This window comes from Zootoca vivipara, chromosome 13 (genome assembly GCF_965207765.1).
Source record: "Zootoca vivipara chromosome 13, rZooViv2.hap1.1, whole genome shotgun sequence".
NCBI lineage: Eukaryota > Metazoa > Chordata > Lepidosauria > Squamata > Lacertidae > Zootoca > Zootoca vivipara.
The window spans coordinates 16,919,882-16,942,973 of NC_142596.1; the positions used below are offsets into that span (position 1 = coordinate 16,919,882).

At 46.0% G+C, this 23,092-nt stretch overlaps 1 protein-coding gene across 3 annotated transcripts; it reads right to left on the reverse strand.

Moving 5' to 3' along the window:
• Positions 1–995: 995 nt before the first annotated feature.
• MINAR1 (membrane integral NOTCH2 associated receptor 1) lies at positions 996–21,606 on the reverse strand. Of its 3 annotated transcripts, none has more exons than XM_035132300.3 (4): positions 20,968–21,606; positions 9,211–11,559; positions 6,034–6,288; positions 996–1,937 (listed from the first exon to the last, which is right to left on the reverse strand). In XM_035132300.3, the coding sequence occupies exons 2-4, from the start codon at positions 11,506–11,508 to the stop codon at positions 1,740–1,742; spliced, it is 2,751 nt and encodes a 916-aa protein (XP_034988191.3). In that variant the 5' UTR covers positions 11,509–11,559; positions 20,968–21,606; the 3' UTR covers positions 996–1,739. The 3 variants fall into 3 exon arrangements, with proteins under 3 accessions (XP_034988191.3, XP_088512649.1, XP_088512648.1); XM_088656523.1 differs by having other exon boundaries at positions 5,930–6,288; XM_088656522.1 differs by lacking the exon at positions 20,968–21,606 and adding an exon at positions 11,667–11,786.
• Positions 21,607–23,092: the final 1,486 nt, after the last annotated feature.

The following is a 23,092-nucleotide window of genomic DNA, read 5'->3' on the forward strand; positions in this document are numbered from 1 at the left end:
TGTCTGAAGCGACCTTTAGGTTTTACTTATTCCATATCCCGAAAAGGGAGACCACCTGAAGAAGTGAATGAAAAGACACTGGCCGGCACCAAAACAAACAAGCAGAGCAAACATCATAGGCTGAAATTTGCACACTCAGATCCAGACACTGGTTGGTTCACAGTCGTCACACGGGAGTCATCGCTTGAAAAGGAGACATTTTGTTTCTGGGCTAATCTGAGCACTATCGAAACATTACAGCACATGGGCGCAAGATATCCAGCTGTGGATTAAAAGTATTAAAACAACAACGACAGCAACAGCCCAATCACCACAAAACACAAATGACCCATCCTGTTTGTTTACATTCTAAAAAGGCACAAAATGTTTGTTGCGAAAGTAACATTCCAACAAACCTCCCCACGAGTTCAACAGAGAAGAGTGACAGGGGATCCAGCCAATAGCCAGCTTCCCAATGCCTATGCACTGAACCGGCTAGGTCCCACCACCCATACGTACATTGGGCATATGTGCCACATCAATGCACAGGCTTGAGCTTTTCCAAACAATGGAACACAGAGCTTTTCCAAACAATGGAAGATCCTGATGGGTCCAAGACTAGCCCTCATGTGTCGGAGCTCCATGCGCAAACATCTGGCACATGCATATGGCCTTTCTCATGTGCGCTGACTGCACAAGTGATTGGGCTGCACAGACAACATGCATGTCACCAGGAATTATGCTGCCTGTGCATGGGTCCTTTCCTCTCCCCACCAAGAAACCAACAGCAACTGTGCAAACTTCTCTAAAGTGACAACCATTCTGGTTATGAGCATTCCAAACATCGCAGCAGAACAATGGACACCTCCTGAATTTGTTGGGTTTCGCCAGACTGGAAAGGAACAAAAGGAACAAAAGAGCAACATTTTTATGCCATTGGTGGAGGTAAAACAAAAACAATGCAACCTTTTGGGCTGGAAGCACATGCCGTCTTTTTTTTCTTTTCTTTTCTTTTTGGAATGTGATTATTAATGCAAGCATTATAAAACCCTTTTGGATCTTTTTGGTCTACAGCAGATGATGCTCCACCTATGTACTCAGTGATAACAAAGGAGGGTCTGAGGGGAAGACCTTGTTACAAAGAGCCCTTATCGATTCCAAATGCAGGAACGCACCCGTCCCATTGGCAACCAATCTGCTTTCAAAACTGGACAAATGAGGAATACGTAACAGAACCAGCACAAAAATACATTCAGGTTGTTCACACTTTGGAGTGCAGTATCACTGCTCTTATCTGTCTGACGAGATGCATATTTCTACAGGATGGTTAGCAGTCAATCTAGAGAACTTTAGTATAAAATCTCTCTCGGTACAGAGGAGGGAGAGGAACCTCTTTCTTCATCCACAGCCAGTCTTGCAAAATATTTTATCTTCTCTTCAAAGGGTAAAAAAAAGAGAGAGAGAGAGAAAAAGAATTCCACTCGTAATAACGTGTAAAAATTTAAACCTAGTTAGCATTAAGTCTGCCAGGTGCTTAGCTATTTTAAAAAGACTCTCTTCTTTTTAAAAACAAACAAAAACAAAACAGAAACAGAAACAAACAAACCCCAAATGTCTTTACATGCTCCCTCGCTGGGATTGCTCAGCGCATCCTTCCCAGTTCACGGTTACAATTTTTGCCATAAGGTGATTATTTAAAAGACTGAATGGAATATCTGGAGCAAATGTTACAGGACGGATTTATTCATCCATCGTCAAATTCACGATTTCATAGTACATATGGGAACGACAATGACAAGGATAACAGTACAGGCAGCGGCTGCAATCAGGGCAGCTATTTTGCAAACTTTTGCTCTTCTGAATTCAGCTTCTTTGCGCTTTAGTAATGAGTCATAGCCTGGGGTATAGATGTCCTCCATCCAGTACTCTAAATTGTTGGGGTTTAAAGATTCTTGAGTCTGGAAATTAAAAAGAAGAAGAAAGCCATTAAGATTGTCTTTCTCAGAATTCCAGCTCTAAATAAGGATACGCACAACTTAGGCCACATCCGCACAATACATTTAAAGCACTGCGGTACCACTGGAACAGTCACGACTTACCCCAAAGAATTCTGGGAAAGCATAGTTTATTAAGGGTCCTGAGAGTTTGCCAGGAAACCCCCATTCTGCTCACAGAACCACAATTCCCAGAGTTCCCTGGAAGAAGGCTTGATTGTTAAACCACTCTGGGAATTGTAGTTCTGTGAGGAGACTCTTCCTGCTTAATTCCCAGCCGGCGGTATTCCGACGGTGGAAGCAAAACATAGCCATCGTGGCTAGTGATAGGAAAGAGGACACAGGCAAGAAGCGATCTTCTTTGAAGCCTTCTGCAGTAAAACCTTGGCTGTCAAATTTAATCCATTCTGGAAGCCCATTCGGCTTCCAAAATGTTCGAAAACTGGAACAGTTACTGGAACATGGTTTTTTGGCATTCGGGAGCCGAAACGTACGGTAATGGAGGCATTCGGGATCTGAGGTTTGACTGTATATAAAAAGAAAGTGCATTGGATCCGCTTTAAAATGCAGGCCGACAGGCAGCTTTCCAAAGATGGCTTCCTCTGTCGCCACGCTCTCAAATTTGCAGCAAACAACGAAACAAAGCTTATTATAAAGTGGCTGCCTCACGCTCCCCTGTTGCGATGCTTCCTGCTCTCAATTCGGCAGCCTCTCTAAAAACAGACTGCAAGATGTGCTTAAGTCAAGTCCTAGCAACACCTTGTGACTGAAATCTTCTAACCCCTCCAGTCTCTTGGGTCTCAGAACGGCTGATTTATTCCTGAATCTTGCCACCTGTGTGTGACAGAAACTGCGAAAAGCATCTGGCGGTGGTGGGGAAATTACTATTTAAAATACAACTCATGTAAAATTCTGGAGGAGGGCAGGCCTGCACAACAAGCGACCCACCGAACCGAAGGGAGCCTACTAGCCACATAGGCCGACCAGACCTGACACCAGCATTCGTAATCCTTGGTCAGTTGCCAGGGACCAACCACAATATTATTTGCCACTCTGAGGCCCCTGGGCCAGGTGGTGTGGAACAGTCAATTTAGCTTCCCACACAACATCTCGGAGCAGAGCTATTTCAACACCAGGCATCGTGGGAAATTAAAATGGCATCTGGTGCTGATTTGGAGTGCGACTACTGAGCGCCATATGCAAAGTCCATTTGGGTGTTTTGCGCTGGGTCTTCTCAAACCTAGAAAGGAGTATCTTTGGAGTATCTTATTAAAAACAATTAATATATTACTTGAAATCAGATTGGTAGTTGGGTTCCTGTTGAGGGTATCCGGCGAGCCAAAATGACAGCGATTGAGGAATGGAGTGATCATTCTGTGATATTACAGCAGGGAACAAAGCTGCATTGTGACTTTTGAATAAATGAGTTTTAACAAACAAAAACAAAACAATCAACATTTTAAGCAGCAGCAGCAGCAGCAACCCTACTAGCTGATTTGCACCTCTCCAGTTGGTCAATTTCTAAAACGGATAATTGACTGAACGCTGCAACCTTAGTTATAATATGTGTTATAGTTATGATGTGCTCTGAGGATTAGGAATACGCAAAGTGAGAGAGATCAGGAATTTGTTGTACTGCGGTTTGCTGCAAACTCCTATCTAACATGGACTTGTTCCATTGCTCTCCTGCTGCTGAGACTGTCATGGAGTAAGAGACTGCTCCTGATCTCCATGGGCAGCTTGCTACATTTCCATACTGCGTGCTGAGAAAGGAAGCCCCTTCTAAGCACTGTAGCATAGAAGCCAAGCAGTTGGTGTGAATGTTGAGAATGGGTTGTGAGTGAACTTAGCGTGGGTGGATTTAGAGATGCGCCTGAGTGTGCAAATGGTCCAAAGTGGTCAAGATGTACATACTAGCAGTGGGCAGACCAAATAAATACCAAAACTAGAAGGGATCTATAATAATAATAATAATAATAATAATAATAATAATAATAATAATAATAATACCCCACCCATATGGCTGTGTTTCCCCAGCTGCTCTAAATGGCTTCCAGCACATATCAAAACATAATAAAACATTAAAGAACTTTCCTATACAGGGCTGCCTTCAGATGCCTTCTGAAAGTTGTGTAGGTCTTTATCTCCTTGACATCTGATGGGAGGGCGTCTCACAGGGCAGGCGCTCCTGCCAAGAAGTCCCTCTGCCTGGTTCCCTATAACCTCACTTCCCACAGTGATGGAACCACCAGAAGGCCCTTGGAGTTTGACCTCAGTGTCCGGGCTGAACGATGGGATACCCAATCATTGCACGCACCCAATTCACACACATGTAAGGCATGTTTAGGTGCCCAGTCAAGGCCCACCCCAATGTCCTTGTGTACATTTCTTCTCCCTGCTTGTTCCCTGACCTTGCCTGTGTTGTCCAAGGAACCTCTCTGTGTGGCTTCTTCGTGTGTTCCTTTGAATGCTAGTAGAACTCTCGTGTGTTCCTTTGAATGCTAGTAGAAGTCTCTGAATGATCAAGGACCAGGGCATGCGGAAGACTGTGGACTGAGTGGGGGCAGGCATTGCACACAAGGACATTGGTCATGCAGCCAGAATGTGCCCCAATCCACACTTGAGATCATTCAGGCGTTCATGCGAACACCTGCACACACCTTACAAGTGTGCGATTTTGTGTGAACATGAGACGAACCTGCTGGATCAGGCCAATGACCCATCTAGTCCAGCATCCTGTTCTCACAGCCCCCCTCCCCACCCAGATGCCTGCAGGAGCCAAGCATAACAGCACTCTCCCTTCCAGTGGCTTCCTGCAATTGATATCACTGCATTATTGCCTCCATCCCTAGAGGCAGGGAATATGATTACACGGCTCAGGACTACAATACCTCAAGGACCACCTTTTTCCATATGAACCTACCCGGACCCTGAGATCATCTTCTGAGGCCCTCCTTCGTGTGCCCCCTCCTCGAAAGCTCAGGAGTGTGGCAACATGAGAACGGGGCCTTCTCTGCAGTGGCTCCCCATCTGTGGAATGCTCTCCCCAAGGAAGTTCGCTTGGTACCTTCATTAAACACCTTTAGGCGCCAGGCAAAAAGGTTCATCTTTAACCAGGCCTTTGATTGATCTGATTTACATTCTATACGCTTTTTAAAATGCTGGCTCTTTTTAGGGGGGTTCCATTGGGTTGTCATTTGTATTTTGATTATACATATGTGATCCTTTATGTCAGGCTTCCTCAACCTCAGCTCTCCAGATGCTTTTGGCCTACAACTCCCATGATCCCTAGCTAGCAGGACCAGTGGTCAGGGATGCTGGGAATTGTAGTCTCAAAACATCTGGAGGGCCGAGGTTGGGGATGCCTGCTTTATGTAAACCACCCTGAGACCTTTGGGTATAGGGAGGTATAGAAATTAAATCAATAATCAATCAATCAATCAAATGGGAGTGGGCCCTGACTGGTATGTAGACCCTGACCACTTTCTCCTGAGGGAACACGGCTGACAGGAAGAAGGAGCTCCCGCACCTCTCAGATACAGGGTTGCAATCCAAACCTACCACACCCTCCAACATTTCTCTGTTGAAAATAGGGACATCCTATTCCATAATAATAATAATAATAATAATAATAATAATAATAATAATTTTTTATACCCCGCCCATCTGATTGGGTGGCTACCGATATATATATATAACATAATTAAACATTAAACATTTTAAAACTTCCCTATACGGGGCTGCCTTCAGATGTCTTCTAAAGGTTATATAGTTACTTATCTCCTTGGTTCGAGGGGTCACATAACTCCACACCCTCCAACGTTTCTCCGGTGAAAATAGCGACATTTTAAGAAAAAGCAGGACATTCCGGGATCACATCAGAAACCAGGACGGCTTCTGTAAATCCAGGACTATCCTTGGAAAACAGGGACACTTGTAGGGGCTGACATACTTACTGACAATATGAATCTCTATACCCTTCAACATTCAGGTTTCCCCTTCTTTTGGGTGGGTTCCACTTTGGCACAGGCCACCCACGGTGGAAACCAACGTGACTCACTTGTAGATCCAGAGCGGCCAACTTCCCTTTCTCGCCTGAGTTCCTCGTGTATTCCTCAATGGTCCACGACGGTTGAGCCCGCTTCACTTCAGCCAGTTCCATCAGCCGCATGTCCGTGTAGAGGGGGTTGGTCTTCATGTGTGACTTGAGCGATGCCGGGTAAGGATGGGGGCTGAAGACTTGCTCAATCAAGAAGCCATCTTTGGGTTGCTTGGAGTGCCTCGGGGCGTGCGGGGTTTCATATTGCCTATCTGCCTGCAGTGAGTTGCACAAGGAGTTCAGAGAAGGAAAGAAAGGAGCGCTCATTTCTCTTTTCAGGCCAAGGGAGCTGGTGTTTGTCCATAGACAGCTTTCCAGGTCATGTGGCCAGCATGACAAAACTGCTTCTGGTGCAAGAGCATACCATGATGTAAACCAGAGCACACAGAAACGCCGTTTACCTTCCCACTACAGCAGTACCTATTTATCTACTTCAGTGGTGCCCAAACTTTTTTCAAAGAGGGCCAGATTTAATGAAGTGAAGGGCCGTGAGGGCCAACCAAAGGGCCAACCACCTTTTTTTAGGATTGAAGTTGGTGAGCGTTTTTTAGGATTGAAGATTAGGCCGCCAAAACGGACTTTGGACATGCCTGATCTACTTGCACTGGCATGCTTTTGAACTGCTAGGCTGGCAGAAACTGGGGCAGAGCAACGGGAGCTCACCCCGTCGTGGGGTCAAACCTTGTGATCGGCAAGCCCAAGAGGTTCAGTGGTTTAGACCACAGCGCCACCCACGTCCCATGCACTATTCCCCATTTCTGAATGCACCCCTAGTCAACCAGGAATTTCATGCAGAAAAGCTCATGAAACTCCACACAGGTGAGTTGGTTGGCTGGCTAGGGAGGGTTGATGCCCTTCATCTCTCCCCTAAAATTCTGCCTGCTATGTGCAGAAGGAAGAAAGTGACTCTGTTCTTGACTAGAAATGGGGTAGGAACTTTGGCTCCGTTCACATTTTAATACAATTTTGCACCTTCTGAAATAATATACAAATTGAAACATTCTTCTTTGGATTTCTTGAAATAAAATAAAAAAATTCTCAAGGCACCTGACATAACTAAACAAACAAACAAACAAAACTTATACAATTCAAAACAGGATAAATAACTAAGAGAAAACCCATAAGCATAATAGCATACGCAGGAGCAAGCAAGGCTTTAATCATTCATATAAGCCTTGTGAACAAGAAAGACTTTAGAGCCTGTTTAAAAACAAGAAGAAAGGAAGTTATTTATATAAGTTATTTATATATGCATAAAGTTCTGTACTGCTCAATCAAGAAGAAAGATCTTCTTTAAATTGCCCACAAACTACAAACGTGTTATACAATGTGACAAGCACATGTGACATACTCTCTTAAGTCTTTAAACCATCCCTAGTTTCCTCAAATCACACGCTACAAACAAACTTTTTCACTGAAAAACCACCCCAGCAAAATCTATGAAAGAAAAACACACAGAACCTGTCAACATGCTGAAGTCTCTCACCAAATGCTGAATTCATTCAAAATAAGCCATTTCGTATCCTGTCCACCTCAAATTCATCATGGGCTGCCCTCGAAGCTTTCTCTCCTACTTCATATCGTTCCGCTGCGGCATGCTCAAACTGTAAGTCGTAGACCCTACTACCGCCCTTCAATTTCTCATCATAAATGGAGGGACACGATTCAGTCAACACACATACCCTTAACCATTGTGGCTCTATAATTAAAAATAACAATAAACTTTCGTTTCCCTCTCGCAGTTCTTTTCTGTCCTTCACACGTTCATGTTGGCATGTTCCAACTGACCTGTCTGACAGACATTCTCACTCCACCCAACTTTCCTCCACCTAACCTTCTCTCACAACAAGTTTGTACTGAGCATGTGCAAGGAACACCCTTATGAAATCCCATTGACCAACATTGGCCACAAAAATGCCTTTTTGATTTATTTATTTTTAACCCAATCTACAAACATATTACACTACTCTTAGACAAAAGCACACTCTAGGCATTCCCTTTGACCTAGCAGAAGATGCAGTACAAATGGATATTCCTGCATATTCCTGCGTATAAGACTACTTTTTAACCCAGGAAAATCTTCTCAAAAGTCGGGGGCCGTCTTATACGCCAGGTCGTATTTCTTATACAGCGAGTATATCCCAAACTCTATATTTTAATTGGAAAAGTTGGGGGTCGTCTTATATGCCGGAATATAGTATTTCTGGGGGGGGGGGGAATCGCCTGAGAAAAGTCTATGAAATAAAAGCATAAGGTACCCATATCAAGATGCTAGTATTTTGTTTAGGTTTTTAAAAACTTCTTCAGAATAAGCCATTTCTTACCCCTTCTACCCCAAATTCAGCTTGAACCATCCTGAAAAATGCCTCTCCTACACTGCCCAGTTTCAAATCAGTCCGATGAACCGTTTTCTAACTACCCCCTGGAAGCCTGACTTCTCATTATAATGGTGGGGGTTTAATTCAGCCAATTTACCCTTAACATAAGGCCATGAGTGTGGCCCTGTAATTATAGACTAACATCAGATAATAATAATAATAATAATAATAATAATAATAATAATAATAGTCAGAATACAAAGATATCTAAACAGAGGGAGAGCACATGTGAGTATACACTTCTTAAAGGGATTTCTCACCAATAGGTGGGTCCTATATGTAAAGAATTAACATGCAAACTGAACTCTTAAATGGGCTATACAAGTCTATTTGCTTGCAGGTTAGCTCAGTCGGCCAAGGTCGTGATTTTGATCCCCGTATGGGTGCATATTCCTGCATTGCAGGGGATTGGACTAAATGATCCATGGGGTCCCTTTCCAATTCTATGGTTCTAAGTATACCATGTAAATTTTAAAAAATCTACATTTTGGGGTGGCTGGTGTTGTTTTGGGACAATCTCAAATTATACGATCAGTGTTGTTTTTAGGCTGCAGCTCTTTATGTATTCTGGATATTGCCGTGGGGAAGAAAAAAACAAGTGGGTTAAGAAAAGAGGCGGAAATTCATTAAAACGATTCTAACAGTGGGCGTAGTAGTAGGCAGATGTTGTAATCCTCAGAGCCTTTCAAGAATTACACCAGATCCTTTTCATGCAGTCAAGTTAAAAATATAATTCACTGAGCAGAAATTGAAAAATTACCTCTTTGGATTTCCTGTGCCAGTCTTTGTTCTCGCCTCCACCCCTGTCTTTCATATCTTCCTCCGTAATGCCGGCTTGGTTCGTATATGTGATAGCTCGCCAGTCTCTCGGGGAGTTAGATATGCTGGCTATCTTGGATTCTGTGGCACTGTTTTCCTCTGTCAGTGACCTCGAAGACCTCCTGGTGAACAAGCTTTTTTTTAAGGCTTTGACCCGGAGGCTTTCGCTATTGCTACCGCTGGCATCCGAACAACACCAGTCCGGATTATTCTCCAGTTTGCCTCCGTGCGAAGAATTATGGCACGAAAAGATCCTGGGCGAGGTACTCTCTTCAGACTGAACCTCGCTGGTCAAGGAATTGAGATCCAGTTGGACGCTCACTTTCTCCGGCTGCTGAATTTTTTGATCCAACTTGTTCAGCTTCCCCAGGACTTGGGAAATTTCATCCCTGACACTGGAGAGAGACTCCAGCTTCTTTTCGATTTCCCCAATCCTTAGGACGAGTTTGCAGACGCTGGTTTTCAGCTCGTCGTCTGTGCCGCTGATCTCCAGGCGTGGCACTTTGTCCAGCTTGCTGCCAGCATTTCCATTGGAGATTTTAGCCAAGTGGTGCTCAGGGGAGCTTTCGCAATCCGACTTGTGTATCTGAGAGAGAGAGCCAGTGCTGTTGTAACACGACGACTGCATCACCCCGGTGGACCCACAGATGCTCATGTCATCCAGGAACCTGAAGATATCGCTGATGTCGTCGCTGACAACTTCAGAGTCGTCGTCGGACTGCTTAAGAGAATGTCGCTCTCCGTACTTACTCTGATTGGGGTGGACCATCTCTTTGCACTTCTTGTGTTCCAGCCCCTGTTGGTCTGTCTGCGTCCCAACACTGTTCGTTTTGTCAATGCTCAGAAGCTGGACGGAGGTGCAGTTGATACTCTTGTCTTTGAACTTCTTCATGGGCTCGTGCTTCTCCACTTCCAAGATGGAGGGGATGTCTTTGGGTTTATGCCCGTTCGGTTTCATGGCGTAGCCAGACTGCACCATTGACTGCTGATCCTTGGGGTTGAGATAAGGCTGGCGCCTCTCTGTGGCTGGGAAATTGGAAGGCTGGCTGTTTGAACCCTGGTACCGTGGATTCTCTTCAGGCTGCTTCCTGTTGAAAAAGGACCTTTCGAAATCAGGTACTTCTTCGGTGTTCAAACTCCAGCTTTTGACCGGCCATGGAGTTTGTTTGCTTGGCTTCCCCAGCCACCGTTTGGTTTCTTGCGGTCCAAGAACGGTCGTCGGGCCAAAGTAAGTCGAAGCCTGGAGATCGTCTAAGCTTTCATGTTTGACCCTCCTTTTATCAGGCACAGGCGAATAAATCGGGTTCAAGTACTGGCTGCTGTAGGGCATCTCAAAGCTATGGTTGAAAAACGCCTGCTTGGAGGCCTCTTTCCTGCCCAGAGGTTCGACGAGCTCGTCCTCTGCTTTGCTAGTGGGCGACATTAAGCTGGGCGAAATGGTTATGAGGTTGTGGAAGTCCTCCTTGAAGATGTTCCGCTTCTGCACGCACGACTGCATCACAAACGGCTCGTCGTTCGAAATGAACGCCTCCTTGATGCTCGCGCTGATGGGCAAGGAGTCCTGGTCAGATATAGACTCGGTTTCGAGGTTCATGGGGAAATACGTGCTTTGCATTTCGCAGGGGGGAGAGCTGCCAATAGTGTAGGACGCCAAGGCCTGCAGTCGGTCGAGGGAAGCCGCTCGGCCTTTCATTTCCTTATTGACCCCAAGCAGAAAGTTGGGCTCGGAAGCAGGTACAAACTGCGGACAGTCCTTGCAATCCCCTTTCCTGCATTTGGACGACCTCCTGTTCGAATACCCCCTGTTAAATTCTCCATCTCTCAGCTCGCAGTTGAGCACACAGTCCACCATATTGCACACTTCTGTGTCCGATCGGCAGGACTCCAGAGACTCTTTCTTCCCCATCTTTTCCCGCGAAACAGGAAGCTTCTCCTTGGCCACCCCGCCGTTCATCTGTATGAGGTTGAATATCGTCACGATGTCTGCCGCAACCATGATCTTCTTCGACTGCTGGTTGTTCACGCTGCACCTCATTTTGTCCTTGAACAAGGTGGCAGGGAAATTTGGGTCTAGGCAGGCAGTGTAGAAAAGCACACTACGCAGCTTGGCTAACTGGGACAGATCAAACCTAGCACATAGCGATTTGCAGAGATCTTGGTAGGAGACAGAGTTTTGTTTGGTATCCAGCTCCTCCAAAATGTTCACAAGGAACAGAGAAGAGTCCTGGCTGGTTTCCATGGCTGGTGGAGATCAAGCTTTGCCGCTTATCCCAGTCGTGTTATTCCAGTTCTAAATGAACAGACAACAGGAAAGAGAAACAAAGTAAGCCACCTAAAATCTCTAAAACAAAACAGCAACTTTTAAAATAAGAAGAATAATGGCCAACCATAACTCACCCACACACTTTCTTTTATTCATGTCATTAAGTGTTCTATGGATTGATTTTTTTCTTTAAAAATGATGTACACTAAGAAGACGAGAGCACGTTTGTCTTCCGGAAAAAAGTTCGCAAACCAGGTTTGCAGTGTTTGGGTTCCAAGTTGTTTGAGTACCAAGGCATTTCAGAACCAAGGTCCCACGGTACAAGCTGTAGTGCTGAGAGTTCTTCACAGACCTCTGCTCCCCTCACAGAGCTACAATTCCCAGAGCGGTTTAACCTTCAATCCCCCATCCCTGGGACGTCTGGGAACTATAGCTCTGGAAGAGGGGAAAGGGGATGCCCCTCTGATACCTCTCAGCACCCTTAACAAAGTTCCCATAATTCTTTGGGGGAAGCCATGACTAGTTAACAGGCTGTGGGGGAAACCACGAAGCCAGCCAATGTGTCTCTCATTCCCTGCAGCCCCAGCTAACCTCAAGCTGGGTGCAGGGAATCACTACAGCAGGCAAAAATCACGATGAGGGGGGAACCGCGAAGCTCCATCCTTATTCCAGACCTCGTGATATATAGGTATATTGTATCACCCAACCCTAAATACAGAGTCCTGGTTGGTTCATGTGTGAGGAGACACTGAGGCCCTGAGCTGCAGAAGGCTTTATAGGTCAAAACCAGCACTTTGGATTAGTCCAAAATATAACTGGTAGCCATTACAGCAAGAATGCTATTTGCCCCAAAGTGGGAAGAAGCAGAAGTCCCAGCAAAGGAAGAATGCATACAAAAACGTATGGACTGTGCAGAAATGGCAAAACTTACTGGAAGAATGAGAAATCAAGATAACAAACTTTTTATAAAAGAATGGAAATGGTTTATTGAATATTTACAGATAAATTGCAAACAGATAAAAACATTAGCAGGATTGTTGTAATAACCTGCAGTTTCATAAGAATATATATTTTAAAGTAGATAATTAAATGAGCAAATTAAATGAATTTGCACAGTGCTTTTTTCCCTTAAAAATGTTTAGGGGTACTCTCATTTTCCTACTCTTATTGAAATACTGCCCCTTAATGAGGCCAAACTTAGATTCACAAAATGTTTAGGGGTATGCGTCCCCCTGCGTACCCCACAGAAAAAAAGCACTGAATTTGGAAGATGTGCAGAAGATGTTAAAAAAATTAATTTAAGGAACCTCAGAAAGAGGGGGAAGGAAGTCACACTTTGAAATGTTAAATTGATTGTAAAACTAATGAAATGAATAAACTAATGAAAAGTATAAATGAAAACTTTTTTTAAAAAAATGATTGCATCAAGATGTTTTTCAAGATATGCTTTACTAACATGCTGTACGTCTCAGTAAAACTGCATAAAAGGAATCTTGAGCGTTTATCTCCTTAGGATGACTTTCCCCCGCGTTTTATCAATGCCCATGGGGAGCAAGGGGGAAATGACATGAGCGGAAGAAAGGCATCAATACCTGCAGCCTGTTTCAGGAAGGGCCAGGCATCCTACTCTACAGAGGGCAGTCCTGTATTTGAAGGAGTCTTCTATCTGAAGTCCTGTCTGGTTGACAGATTAAAGGACCATAAGAGCGGAGAGGAAGGGCCTTGAAGTTGCCCATCAACAGTTAATACCTGAACAGCAAACTGAGCAGGCATGTCTCTTGCATTTCGATTCGAACCGTAGTGGGTTTTTTTTACAAATATACCCTGTTTCTCATATTTTAAGACATACCCATAAAATAAGCCATAGCAGGATTTTTAAGCATCAAGGAATATAAGCCATACCCCGAAAATAAGACATAGTGATAGGCGCAGCAGCAATGCCAGCCGCGGCAGGAGGAGGAGGAAAAAAATAAGACATCCCTTGAAAATACGCCATAGTGTGTTTTTTTGAGGAAAAAATAAATATAAGACATGTCTTATAATATGAGAAACACGGTATATTTGCATCTATCCGTATAAATTACCGCATGCGGATTTTTATACAGCCTGTGTCCTGCCTTCGTCCATTTCTTTCAGAGATGCGTTTCCTCTGCTTTGTTGATCTCTAAATGGCCCAATTCCAAAATTAACTGTGGGGATTCTAGCTGAAAGCGGAATTCAGGGAAGGTGGATCTCAGAGCAAAGCAGGTAAGCCAGAAAACAAACACACCAAGGAAAGGGATACTCTATAGTATGAATCCTTTGACTGGGGTCTGACCTTGAAACGTATGTGCTCTACTACTCAGGGGCGTAGGAAGAGGGATGCAGGGCACCATGGGTGTCATCCTGAAGGGGGGTGACATTAGGTGTGGTCTCCCCCCCCACCCGCAACTCCCCCAAGCCCAGCGAGCGGCAAAGCTGCAGTTCTCTACCTTCCCCTGGCTCTCTGTAGGGGAGGATCGCGGCATCGCGCAGAGATGCATCGCAGCCGCGCCGATCAGCCTGTGGGCGCATGTGTGCCCCTGGGTGCCGGGACACCCAGCTCTGCCCCTGCTACTACTAAGGCATGAATGCTGCCCACCTCCCCTGCCAAATAAATTTACAGGCTTCTAGGACTTCTCCGTCCTCTGCCTTACATGGGCCTGCCGGGGATTGAACCTGGAACTTTCTGCATCCAAAGCAGATGCTCTACTACTTCAGCAACGGCCCTTTCCCAAATCTCAAGCAAGTGAGTCAATCAACAGACTATAGGAAAAAGCATCAGGGAAAGTGCCGATCCGATCCCCACAGATAAAATGTATGTTACCTTTGCATTTCTTGCATTGCAACTAACTTGGATATTTTTGAGCAGCTGGGCATGCAAAAGAGTCCTATGTTAGCTCAAAAGCTTGCAGAATTGCACGTCAAAAAAGGTTGACTTAGCAAAGGAGATTCTCTTATCTGCTCCATGCCACCTTCAAAACGAAATGCCTTGTGACTGATCAATTAACAATAAAGGAAATGTTTTGTCTTTGAAGAGAGGTCTGTCTCCCCCAGATTCAATTTTCCCAACTGGAGCAAAGCAATCACACTGCCATGAAAACGCACACACAAGAGCACCACCTGACAACTGGGGTTTTGGTCTTTAGGACGAGCTACAGGCTCACTACCAATCGATCCTTTCATGACCTCTACGAAAGCAGGTTGACTACACTTCATACTCCTTGTGTGAAGGTGCAAAAAGCCTTAGCCCAGCATTTCAGCTGTTGGGAGATCAGACCGCGGCATTAATCATTCCATTTTGCCTTCCCAAAACTTTTTACCTTCTCTAAGGCAATGAGATTATTTTGCTTTCAAAAAAACAAAAAAAGCAATACAAAATTATCTTGGGGGAAAACAAACCCTCCCAAAACACCCTGCAGGACTAGGCAATATTAAGGAAACCTTAGCCAATATGCATGACATGCATTACTTTTTCAATGCAACATTCCAGTGCTTCGCTACAGAGGTGTGTGGACAGCAATAATGCAATCACCTTCAAACAAGCAGAGCTAATACTGTGATACTAGAGAAGTATCTCTGATAAAAAATTTCACTCTTACTTTGATCTTCAGGTGCTTGTTTGTTTTTGCTATTGCACAATAACTGGCGTAGGAAGCCGCTAGGGCACTCGGAGCAGCAAACATGACGCGCACCCGGGAGCGGGGCGTTACTATGTAGTGCACATGCGCAGCGTCGCTACGTACGGCGTATGCGTCGCTATGTAGCGATGCTGCGCATGTGTGCTACGTAGCGGGGTGCCGGTGCCACCGCTCGCGCTGTCCCCCGAAATACGGAGCTGGGAGCGGGCCGCCCCCTCCGCTCCCCCCTTGCTACGCCCCTGTGCACAATATTAACCCATCATTCTTTGAGAATTGGTACAACTCTTCAGAACCTGGCATTTGAGACCGGTGGTCTTAAAACGAAGAAAAGCGTGCTTCGGTTTCAGATCATTTAGCCCCATTTTTGCCATATTGTTACTAACACTATTATCAATATCGCACCTTGTAGGGGAACCTTTGCCATACAAGGACGCCCAAAGCAGCTCACAACACAGCAATACGGAATCAAATCGTAGAAATTCTAAGAACTGACTTTCATACCTGCCAAGTTGCTGTCAGAGAAATAAGGGACTGGGCCGGAAATAGCAGACCGGAAGTAGCGCTGCCACCATTTTGGAACTGGGCGGAGCATGCTCAGAAGTGACTTTTGATGCTGCTTTGCCCAGTTCCAAAATGGCTGCCGCGCCAGAAGTCGCACTGCAGCCATTTTGGAACTGGGCAGAGCAGCATCAAAAGTCGCTTCTGAGAATGCTCCACCCAGTTCCAAAATGGCCACCGCGCCAGAATAAACCGGGGGGGGGATCCGTTTTTTCAGCTAGGAACAGCTGGAAAAACGGGGATTTCCCAGGGAAAACGGGAGACTTGGCAGCTATGGACTTTCATGTAGCATGTTTTGCAGGTGCAGGGAGGTAGGCCGACATCAGGGCCGGCCCAATACATTTTGCTGCCTGAGTTGTAGAAGAGCCCCCCTTCCAGTCCAACAGGCAGATGCCAACCAGGCCGAAGCACAATCTGCACTATACATTTAAAGCAGTATCATGCCAATTTAAACACCTATGTCTTCCCACAAAGAATCATGGGAACTGTAGTCTGTTAAGGGTGTTGACAGTTGTTAGGAGAGCCTCTATTCCCCTCACTTTATTTATATATCTAATTCATATCCCACCCTTTTCTCCAAGGAGCTCAAAGTGGCATCAACGATTTCTCCCCTCCTCATTCAACCCCCCACAACAAACATTTGAGGTAAGCTAGGCTCAGGGGCAGAAGATCAAACCTATCCATTCTGAAGGGAATCAGCCCCGAGTGCTCACTGGAAGGACAGATCCTGAAGCTGAGGCTCCAATACTTTGGCCACCTCATGAGAAGAGAAGAATCCTTGGAAAAGACCCTGATGTTGGGAAAGATTGAGGGCACAAGGAGAAGGGGATGACAGAGGACGAGATGGTTGGACAGTGTTCTCAAAGCTGCCAACATGAGTCTGACCAAACTGCAGGAGGCAGAGGAAGGCAGGAGTGCCTGGCATGCTCTGGTCCATGGGGTCATGAAGTGTCGACTAAATGACCACAACAACAACAAGGCTCAGAGGCAGTGAGCGACTGGCTCATGGTCACCCAGTGAGTTTCATGGTTGAGCGGGAATTCGAACCCTGGTCTCTCAGGTCCCAGTCTGATGCATTACCCGCTACGCCATGCTGGTTGAACAGTGTTGGACGGTCAACCTTTCTTTCCAGGGAACTTTAGGAGTTGTGAGAAGAATAGCGGGCTCCTCACAGCTCTCAGCTCGCTTAACACTCTATAGTTCCCAGGATTCTTTGGGGGAAGCCATGACTGTTTAAAGTTTTATAATAATGCTTTAAATTTACAGTAGAGATGGGGCCTGGCAACTGAATCTTACTTCAATGCAAGAGATGGGATAGCATACTGCATGACAAGTGAAGGCAGCAGCCGGTTAGCTCTAAGGGGCAGAGGGCCAACCACAACTGAAATATCTCCAACATTTCACTGCTTCTCCTTGCTTCCCAGTAAAATTGATGTGTAAAAATGATACATGGGGGGGATATGAGACATTGCACTACCTTTGTAACCCAAGAAAATCCTGTACCCGGTCCTGTATACCTGAAGGAGCGTCTCCACCCCCATCGTTTAGCCCGGACACTGAGATCCAGCGCCGAGGGCCTTCTGGCAGTTCCCTCGCTGCAAGAAGCAAAGCTACAGGGAACCAGGCAGAGGGCCTTCTCGGTAGTGGCGCCCGCCCTGTGGAACGCCCTCCCATCGGAGGTCAAGGAGATAAACAACTACCTGACATTTAGAAAATACCTAAAGGCAGCCCTGTTTAGGGAAGTTTTTAATCTGTGATATTTTAATGTATTTTGCTATTTGTTGGAAGCCGCCCAGAGTGGTGGGGGAAACCCAGCCAGACGGGTGGGGTATAAATAATAATAAATCATCATCATCATCATCATCATCAATAAAAAATAATTACAAAAAAAATCCCACACTCGAGCCATGAAGCTCATTGGACGACCTTGGGCCAATCACCACCCACTCTCAGCCTAACCTACCTCACAAGCATCACCTTAGAGACCAACTAAGTTTGTCATTGGGATGAGCTTTCGTGTACATGCACACTTCTTCAGACACACTGAAACAGAAGTCACCAGATGCTTATATATGTATCTGAAGAAGTGTGCATGCACACGAAAGCTCATCCCAATGACAAACTTAGTTGGTCTCTAAGGTGCTGCTGGAAGGAATTGTTTTATTTTGTTTCGACTACGTCAGACCAACACGGCTACCTACCTGTAACTACCTCACAAGGTTGTTGCAAGGATAATATGAATGGGGGGGGGAGAGAGAGAGAATCATGTAAGCCAACTTGAGCTACCTGGGAGGAAAGGTAGGATATAAATGGAAGAATAAATAAATTAAATAGCCAAAACAAACAGGGAGTGGGTGGCATTCAACCAAGTTTTACCCAGTGGCATTAATCAACACGACTCTGTTAGGTCCATTAACTCCAACTGGTCTACAACTGAGTGAAGCTTAGTTGTGCTTGGGTGCAGTTGCTCCTGTTCCTAGAGAATCCCTTTTATGCCATAGCCTCTTGGCCATATACTATTTACACACACACACACACACACTGTATCCATGAATAAGGATAAAACAGCCAAAGCATTTCACAAAACAAGCCCTACACAGAAAACGTATGCCGCAATACACCTGAAGTTTTGCTAGGGGGAAGCTATATAAATTAAGCAGGTAAATAAATATGGGGAAAGCAAAATGTTACTTTGAAATATTTCCCTCGAAGCCTGAATTTGTTTTTATCCTGGATTGTTTTATTTGATGCTTTAATGTGTTGTAAACCGTTTTGAGATCCCCCCCTTTAAAACATAAAGCAGTACAGAAATGAAATGGAAGATAATAAGAATAAAACTCATTGAGGGGGGGAATGGTGCCTGGACATTCTGTTGTGGCAACTGTAAGCTAGGTTTGAGGTACCATTTGGTGATTAGCTTATATATCTGAGTTTCTAACACTGCCTTTAAGATCCCACAAGACTCTTTGCTGTTCTCCCAAACGGGATCGAAACAGCCTGGGTATATTTGCTTAGGAAGAAGCCCCATTGAAATAAGCATTAATACTTAAGAATAAACAAACAAAAGACCAGGCTGCAAGCCAGTTATTAGACCTGAGCACTCCGTGGCTTCACATGTTGCCAAACAATGCCCCTTCCCGTTTGCTTTCTGACTTGGGAGAGAAGAAGAGAAGAAAGCACTTAGGAGGTAGAGAGCCCCATGCAGTCTCACTCCAATCCAACCTGCCCCATTCTCTTACAAAGCGAGGAGGTGGAGGGCAGGGGGTTGAGTTTTGCTTCCAGCCAGCCTTGTGTGACACACAATGGCACACAGTGCCAGGGCCACCAGCTTGTGCTTTCAGCTTCTCTGTAAATCCCCACCCCATGGGGCAGGTATGAGATACTTTGCTGGCAAGGCGCCTCCTTGATGTGATTTTTATTCACTCTCCTCAAGCCAATGGGGAGCTCGGGGTGGTGGTGAGGTGAGGACAATGCCCTGCAGCCTGGAAGCAAAAGCAATGCAATTTGCTAGAGGCTTATTCATCAGCAAACAGTTTACTGCAAGTCTGCATTCTCCGCAGCAGGAGGAAAGGGGGAGAAAAGCAAGCTTTGCACAGAACAACACTCGGTGGATCTGCTTCCTCATCTCTCCCGTCAAGCATCCATCACAAAAAAACATAGGTGGATGCCAAGGAAGTTGTGAGGTTTATGTCTCTCCTCCAACAACGGTGATAAAAACTCTATATAAACCTGGCTTCCTACACAGGAAAAAGAAGAAGGTTGTGCTGGCTCGATTGCCATGTTGTCAAACACACCGCCTCTTACACGACTGAACAGGCACATTCCAAGGAGAATGCAATGTATATCCACTCAGCATTCCCTCCCTGGTGTTTTCTCTCTGCACAAGTTCAAAGAATGCTTACTGTCTTACAGAACACTTTAAATTAATACCTGTTGTCATTGTGTTATGCAACTAACCCCCTGCATTAGGTAAGTGATCTACATGTGCGGGGGGGGGGGAGGACAGGGCAAATTATGATAGTAAAAAAACATAATAAAACCTCACAGAATGTTATTATTTGGTTCCTGACTCCCTCACACCCTGGGAACAATCCTTCCACAATCGCTGCCACAGATAGACACAGCTTCAGCACAAGAATGACTCTCCTGGCCACACAGATATTAAAACATGGTCACCTTAATTCTGTGTTGTTGTTGTTGTTGTTTTTAATATTGAGGATCTGCAGCATGAAACGAGTGGGAAAGCATACAATCCCACTGTAGATTTGAAAACATTGCAGCCCCCCCCCCTCCCTGAAGCCCATTTTCCATGTTTCCATTTCACAAAGCAAAACAAAGATGACTTTGCCAGAATTGACTATCCACAACAATCTTCATTCCTGCAAGCCAGGTTCCTTCCCAATGTTTACTCACTCATCCCAGACCTCTACAGCCCCCCAATTTTTTGCCTTGATTTCTGGTACTGCCACTGCCCATCCGGAAAGGCGGTGGCGGCAGGGTTTGAGCTGTTGTTTTTCTCTTGCCATCAACTTATCCCCAGCCTCTGCTGGGATCCTATGGAACTCAGGCAGTCAGCGAAGTATCACCAACAAAAGCTGAAGTTGTTGCAACAATTTTGCTCTCCCTCCCTCTCTTTGCCTCCCTGGGAGTCTGAAGCACCAAGAAACAGCAGGACCCCACTTCACAGCTCCGTGGGGAAGCCAGGATAAAAAGAGAAAGAGGTTGGCAGGAGCGGCAGAGCCAGCCCAGAGTTCCCACCCCAAATCTATTCCGTGTCAGTTGAAAAGTCTCCCTACTTGATCTAGCCAGACTCAGCCTTGGGTGGCTCGATCAGGAGGGAGGAAATGGACTCCTGTACCTTTAAGAGTGGGGAATTTCAGCAGGTACAGCTTTTCTCCCAGCCCCAGACCTGCCAAAATCCTCTTTCCAAAATAAACATCTGTAAGAAGCAAAGGACCCTTCATGAATACCTCTGTCCCCTTCTCCTCCCCACCTGGGGGCCCTGGCCTTCCCACACGGGTTTCCCTTGACATTGTCCTTTTCCAACCTCTCCCAAATTTCTCTCCCCTACTTTATAAATGCGGTCTGGGGTGGGTGGGGGGAGGGAGGGAGGGAGCACTCCTCAGGAAAGCGAACCAAGCCTTGTCCAAGCCAACTGTGGAGGTTTGGGCTATTTACGCATTTGGATTTGCAGAATCCCGGATTCTCTCTTTCTTACCTCGAAGTTGTCTTGTGGCAGAGTTGGGGAGGGATGGCCGGCACCTGCTTCTCCCCACCCCTCCCCACCCCTCAATGTCCCCTTCACGTCAGGGTCTTCTTCTGCCGCGGCTCTTGCAGCCGGGACCTTGCAAGGAGGAGGAGGAGGAGGAAGGAAGAGAGGAGGGAAAGCGGAGCGAACGGGAAGCACCCCCCCTCCAGCAGTCTCCCCCCAAGCGTCGGTTTGCAATCCAATAAAAAAAGGCAAAGCAAGAAAAGGCCAGCGCTCCTCCGGCATTGGAGAGGGGGCGCAACTGCAATGGTCAACCCCCGTCGTTGCAAACTAGCGACGCAAAACACACACTGCGGGCGGCTCGGGACGCTTCTGCTGCTGCTTGCTTGCTGGGGGTCGCTCCCTCCTGGATGTTTCTTTCTCTGCACCCCACCCCCTCCTGGGTCTGTGGGTGTGCCGCTCCCCAACAGCCTGGAGACGTCAGGACCCTCGTTTGAGCCCGGAAGAAGGAGCAAGACGGAGGCTGCTCTGCACAGTCTCCTTTGCGCGCAAGCACGCACATGCACGCTCCTTCTTTCATTCATTCATTCATCCTCTCTCTCTCTCTCTCTCCGGGGTCTTTTCTCCCGTCTCCAAAGCTCCCCCTGCAAGAGTGGCTCGTAAATCATTGGCCAAAAAGCCCCACAGGATATAGGCGGGGGAGGGGGGAGGGGCAGGCAAAAGCCCAGGCTCTGGAGCCGCTGCAAACTCCCCAGGGCGCACAAGGTGTTGTTCAGCGCGGTTACTCCATGGTGCAACTCCGGGAAGCGGTACTTTGGGGGTCAGGCGCCCACGCAGCAGAAGGCTACCCCTAAAAACGTGGTGGTAGGGCTGAGGAATGCACATTCCCATCCGTAAGAACATCAGAAGAGCGCGCCGCTGGATCAGGCCAATGGCCCATCTAGTCCAGCGTCCGGTTCCCACAGTGGCCACCCAGATATCTGTGGGAAGAAACCCACAAGCAGTATTAAAGCATAAGAGCACTCTGTGAACTTGGAGGCAGAATATAGCTGTCCTGGCCCTCAATAGCTGTCTCTTCCATGAATTTGTCTATTCCTCTTTTTAAACCATCTAGGTTGATAGCCGTCACCATCGCATGTGGGATGAGTTCCATAGTTGTAACTAGGCAAACGTAATTTTGGCTGTTCTGAATCGTCCAACATTCAGCAGAGCCCCTTCCCTATTAAACTAGGATGTAATGAAAATTGCCTAACTGTACCACAAATTTTGGGTTCCTTGGATTTGCTGGCTTTTAGATATTTGTTTTGTGGTAAGCATATTCTCTCTCAGTCTCTGTCCCGCTCTGCCCCATTTGCAATTGGTGCTGGTGGCGGGAAAATAATCCTGGGTGTTAGAATTTAATCAATGCTTGGAGTGCATGCCAAACTCATGTGCATTAAGCCAGACCTGTGTGTTTTAAGCTGTGTGCTAGACAATGCTAATCCCCTGGAATCAGCAGGTGTTAAAAGATCGCTTCCTCATAAGGTGATAGCCTAGGAAAACAAAGGATCAAGGTCCAGCTTGCAGACTTCCCTGAAGAGGCATCTAGTTGGCCACTGTGAGAACAGGATGCTGGACTTGGTGGGCCTTTGGCCTGGTCCAGTAGGGGATTTCTTACTTTCTTACAGTACTGTATTGCAGCTGCCCCATCCTCTCTCTGTCACTCCCTGTCACTTCCTCTGCAGAATTAAATTGCCAATGCACTTGATGTATGATACGGCTTGCTTGGAGGTCGTCCAAAACCTGTATGCTGTGCTCTTATTTGATGCATTTTAAATGACAATGTGCAGCTTTACAGCTGATTCCTACTATCAGGGACAATAGACAAGGAAGGCTTGGGATGCTTTTATTCTAGGGCAGCGGTGAGGCTGAGGAGGTACATGTGATGAACTTCAATTAGTGCTGGATAGGAGACCACCAGACGCTGTCTTTAAGTTTATGTAGGCTTTTAAAAATGAGATTGTTTTTTTTAAAAGCTTTTAAAACTATCCAGTGCTCATCTGATGGGATTGAATGCTAGAAATCCATGAACACCACCTTCTGTTTCCACCCCAAATTTAGTCAAATCGTGGCCTCGTGTAGCTTTCAGAAAACA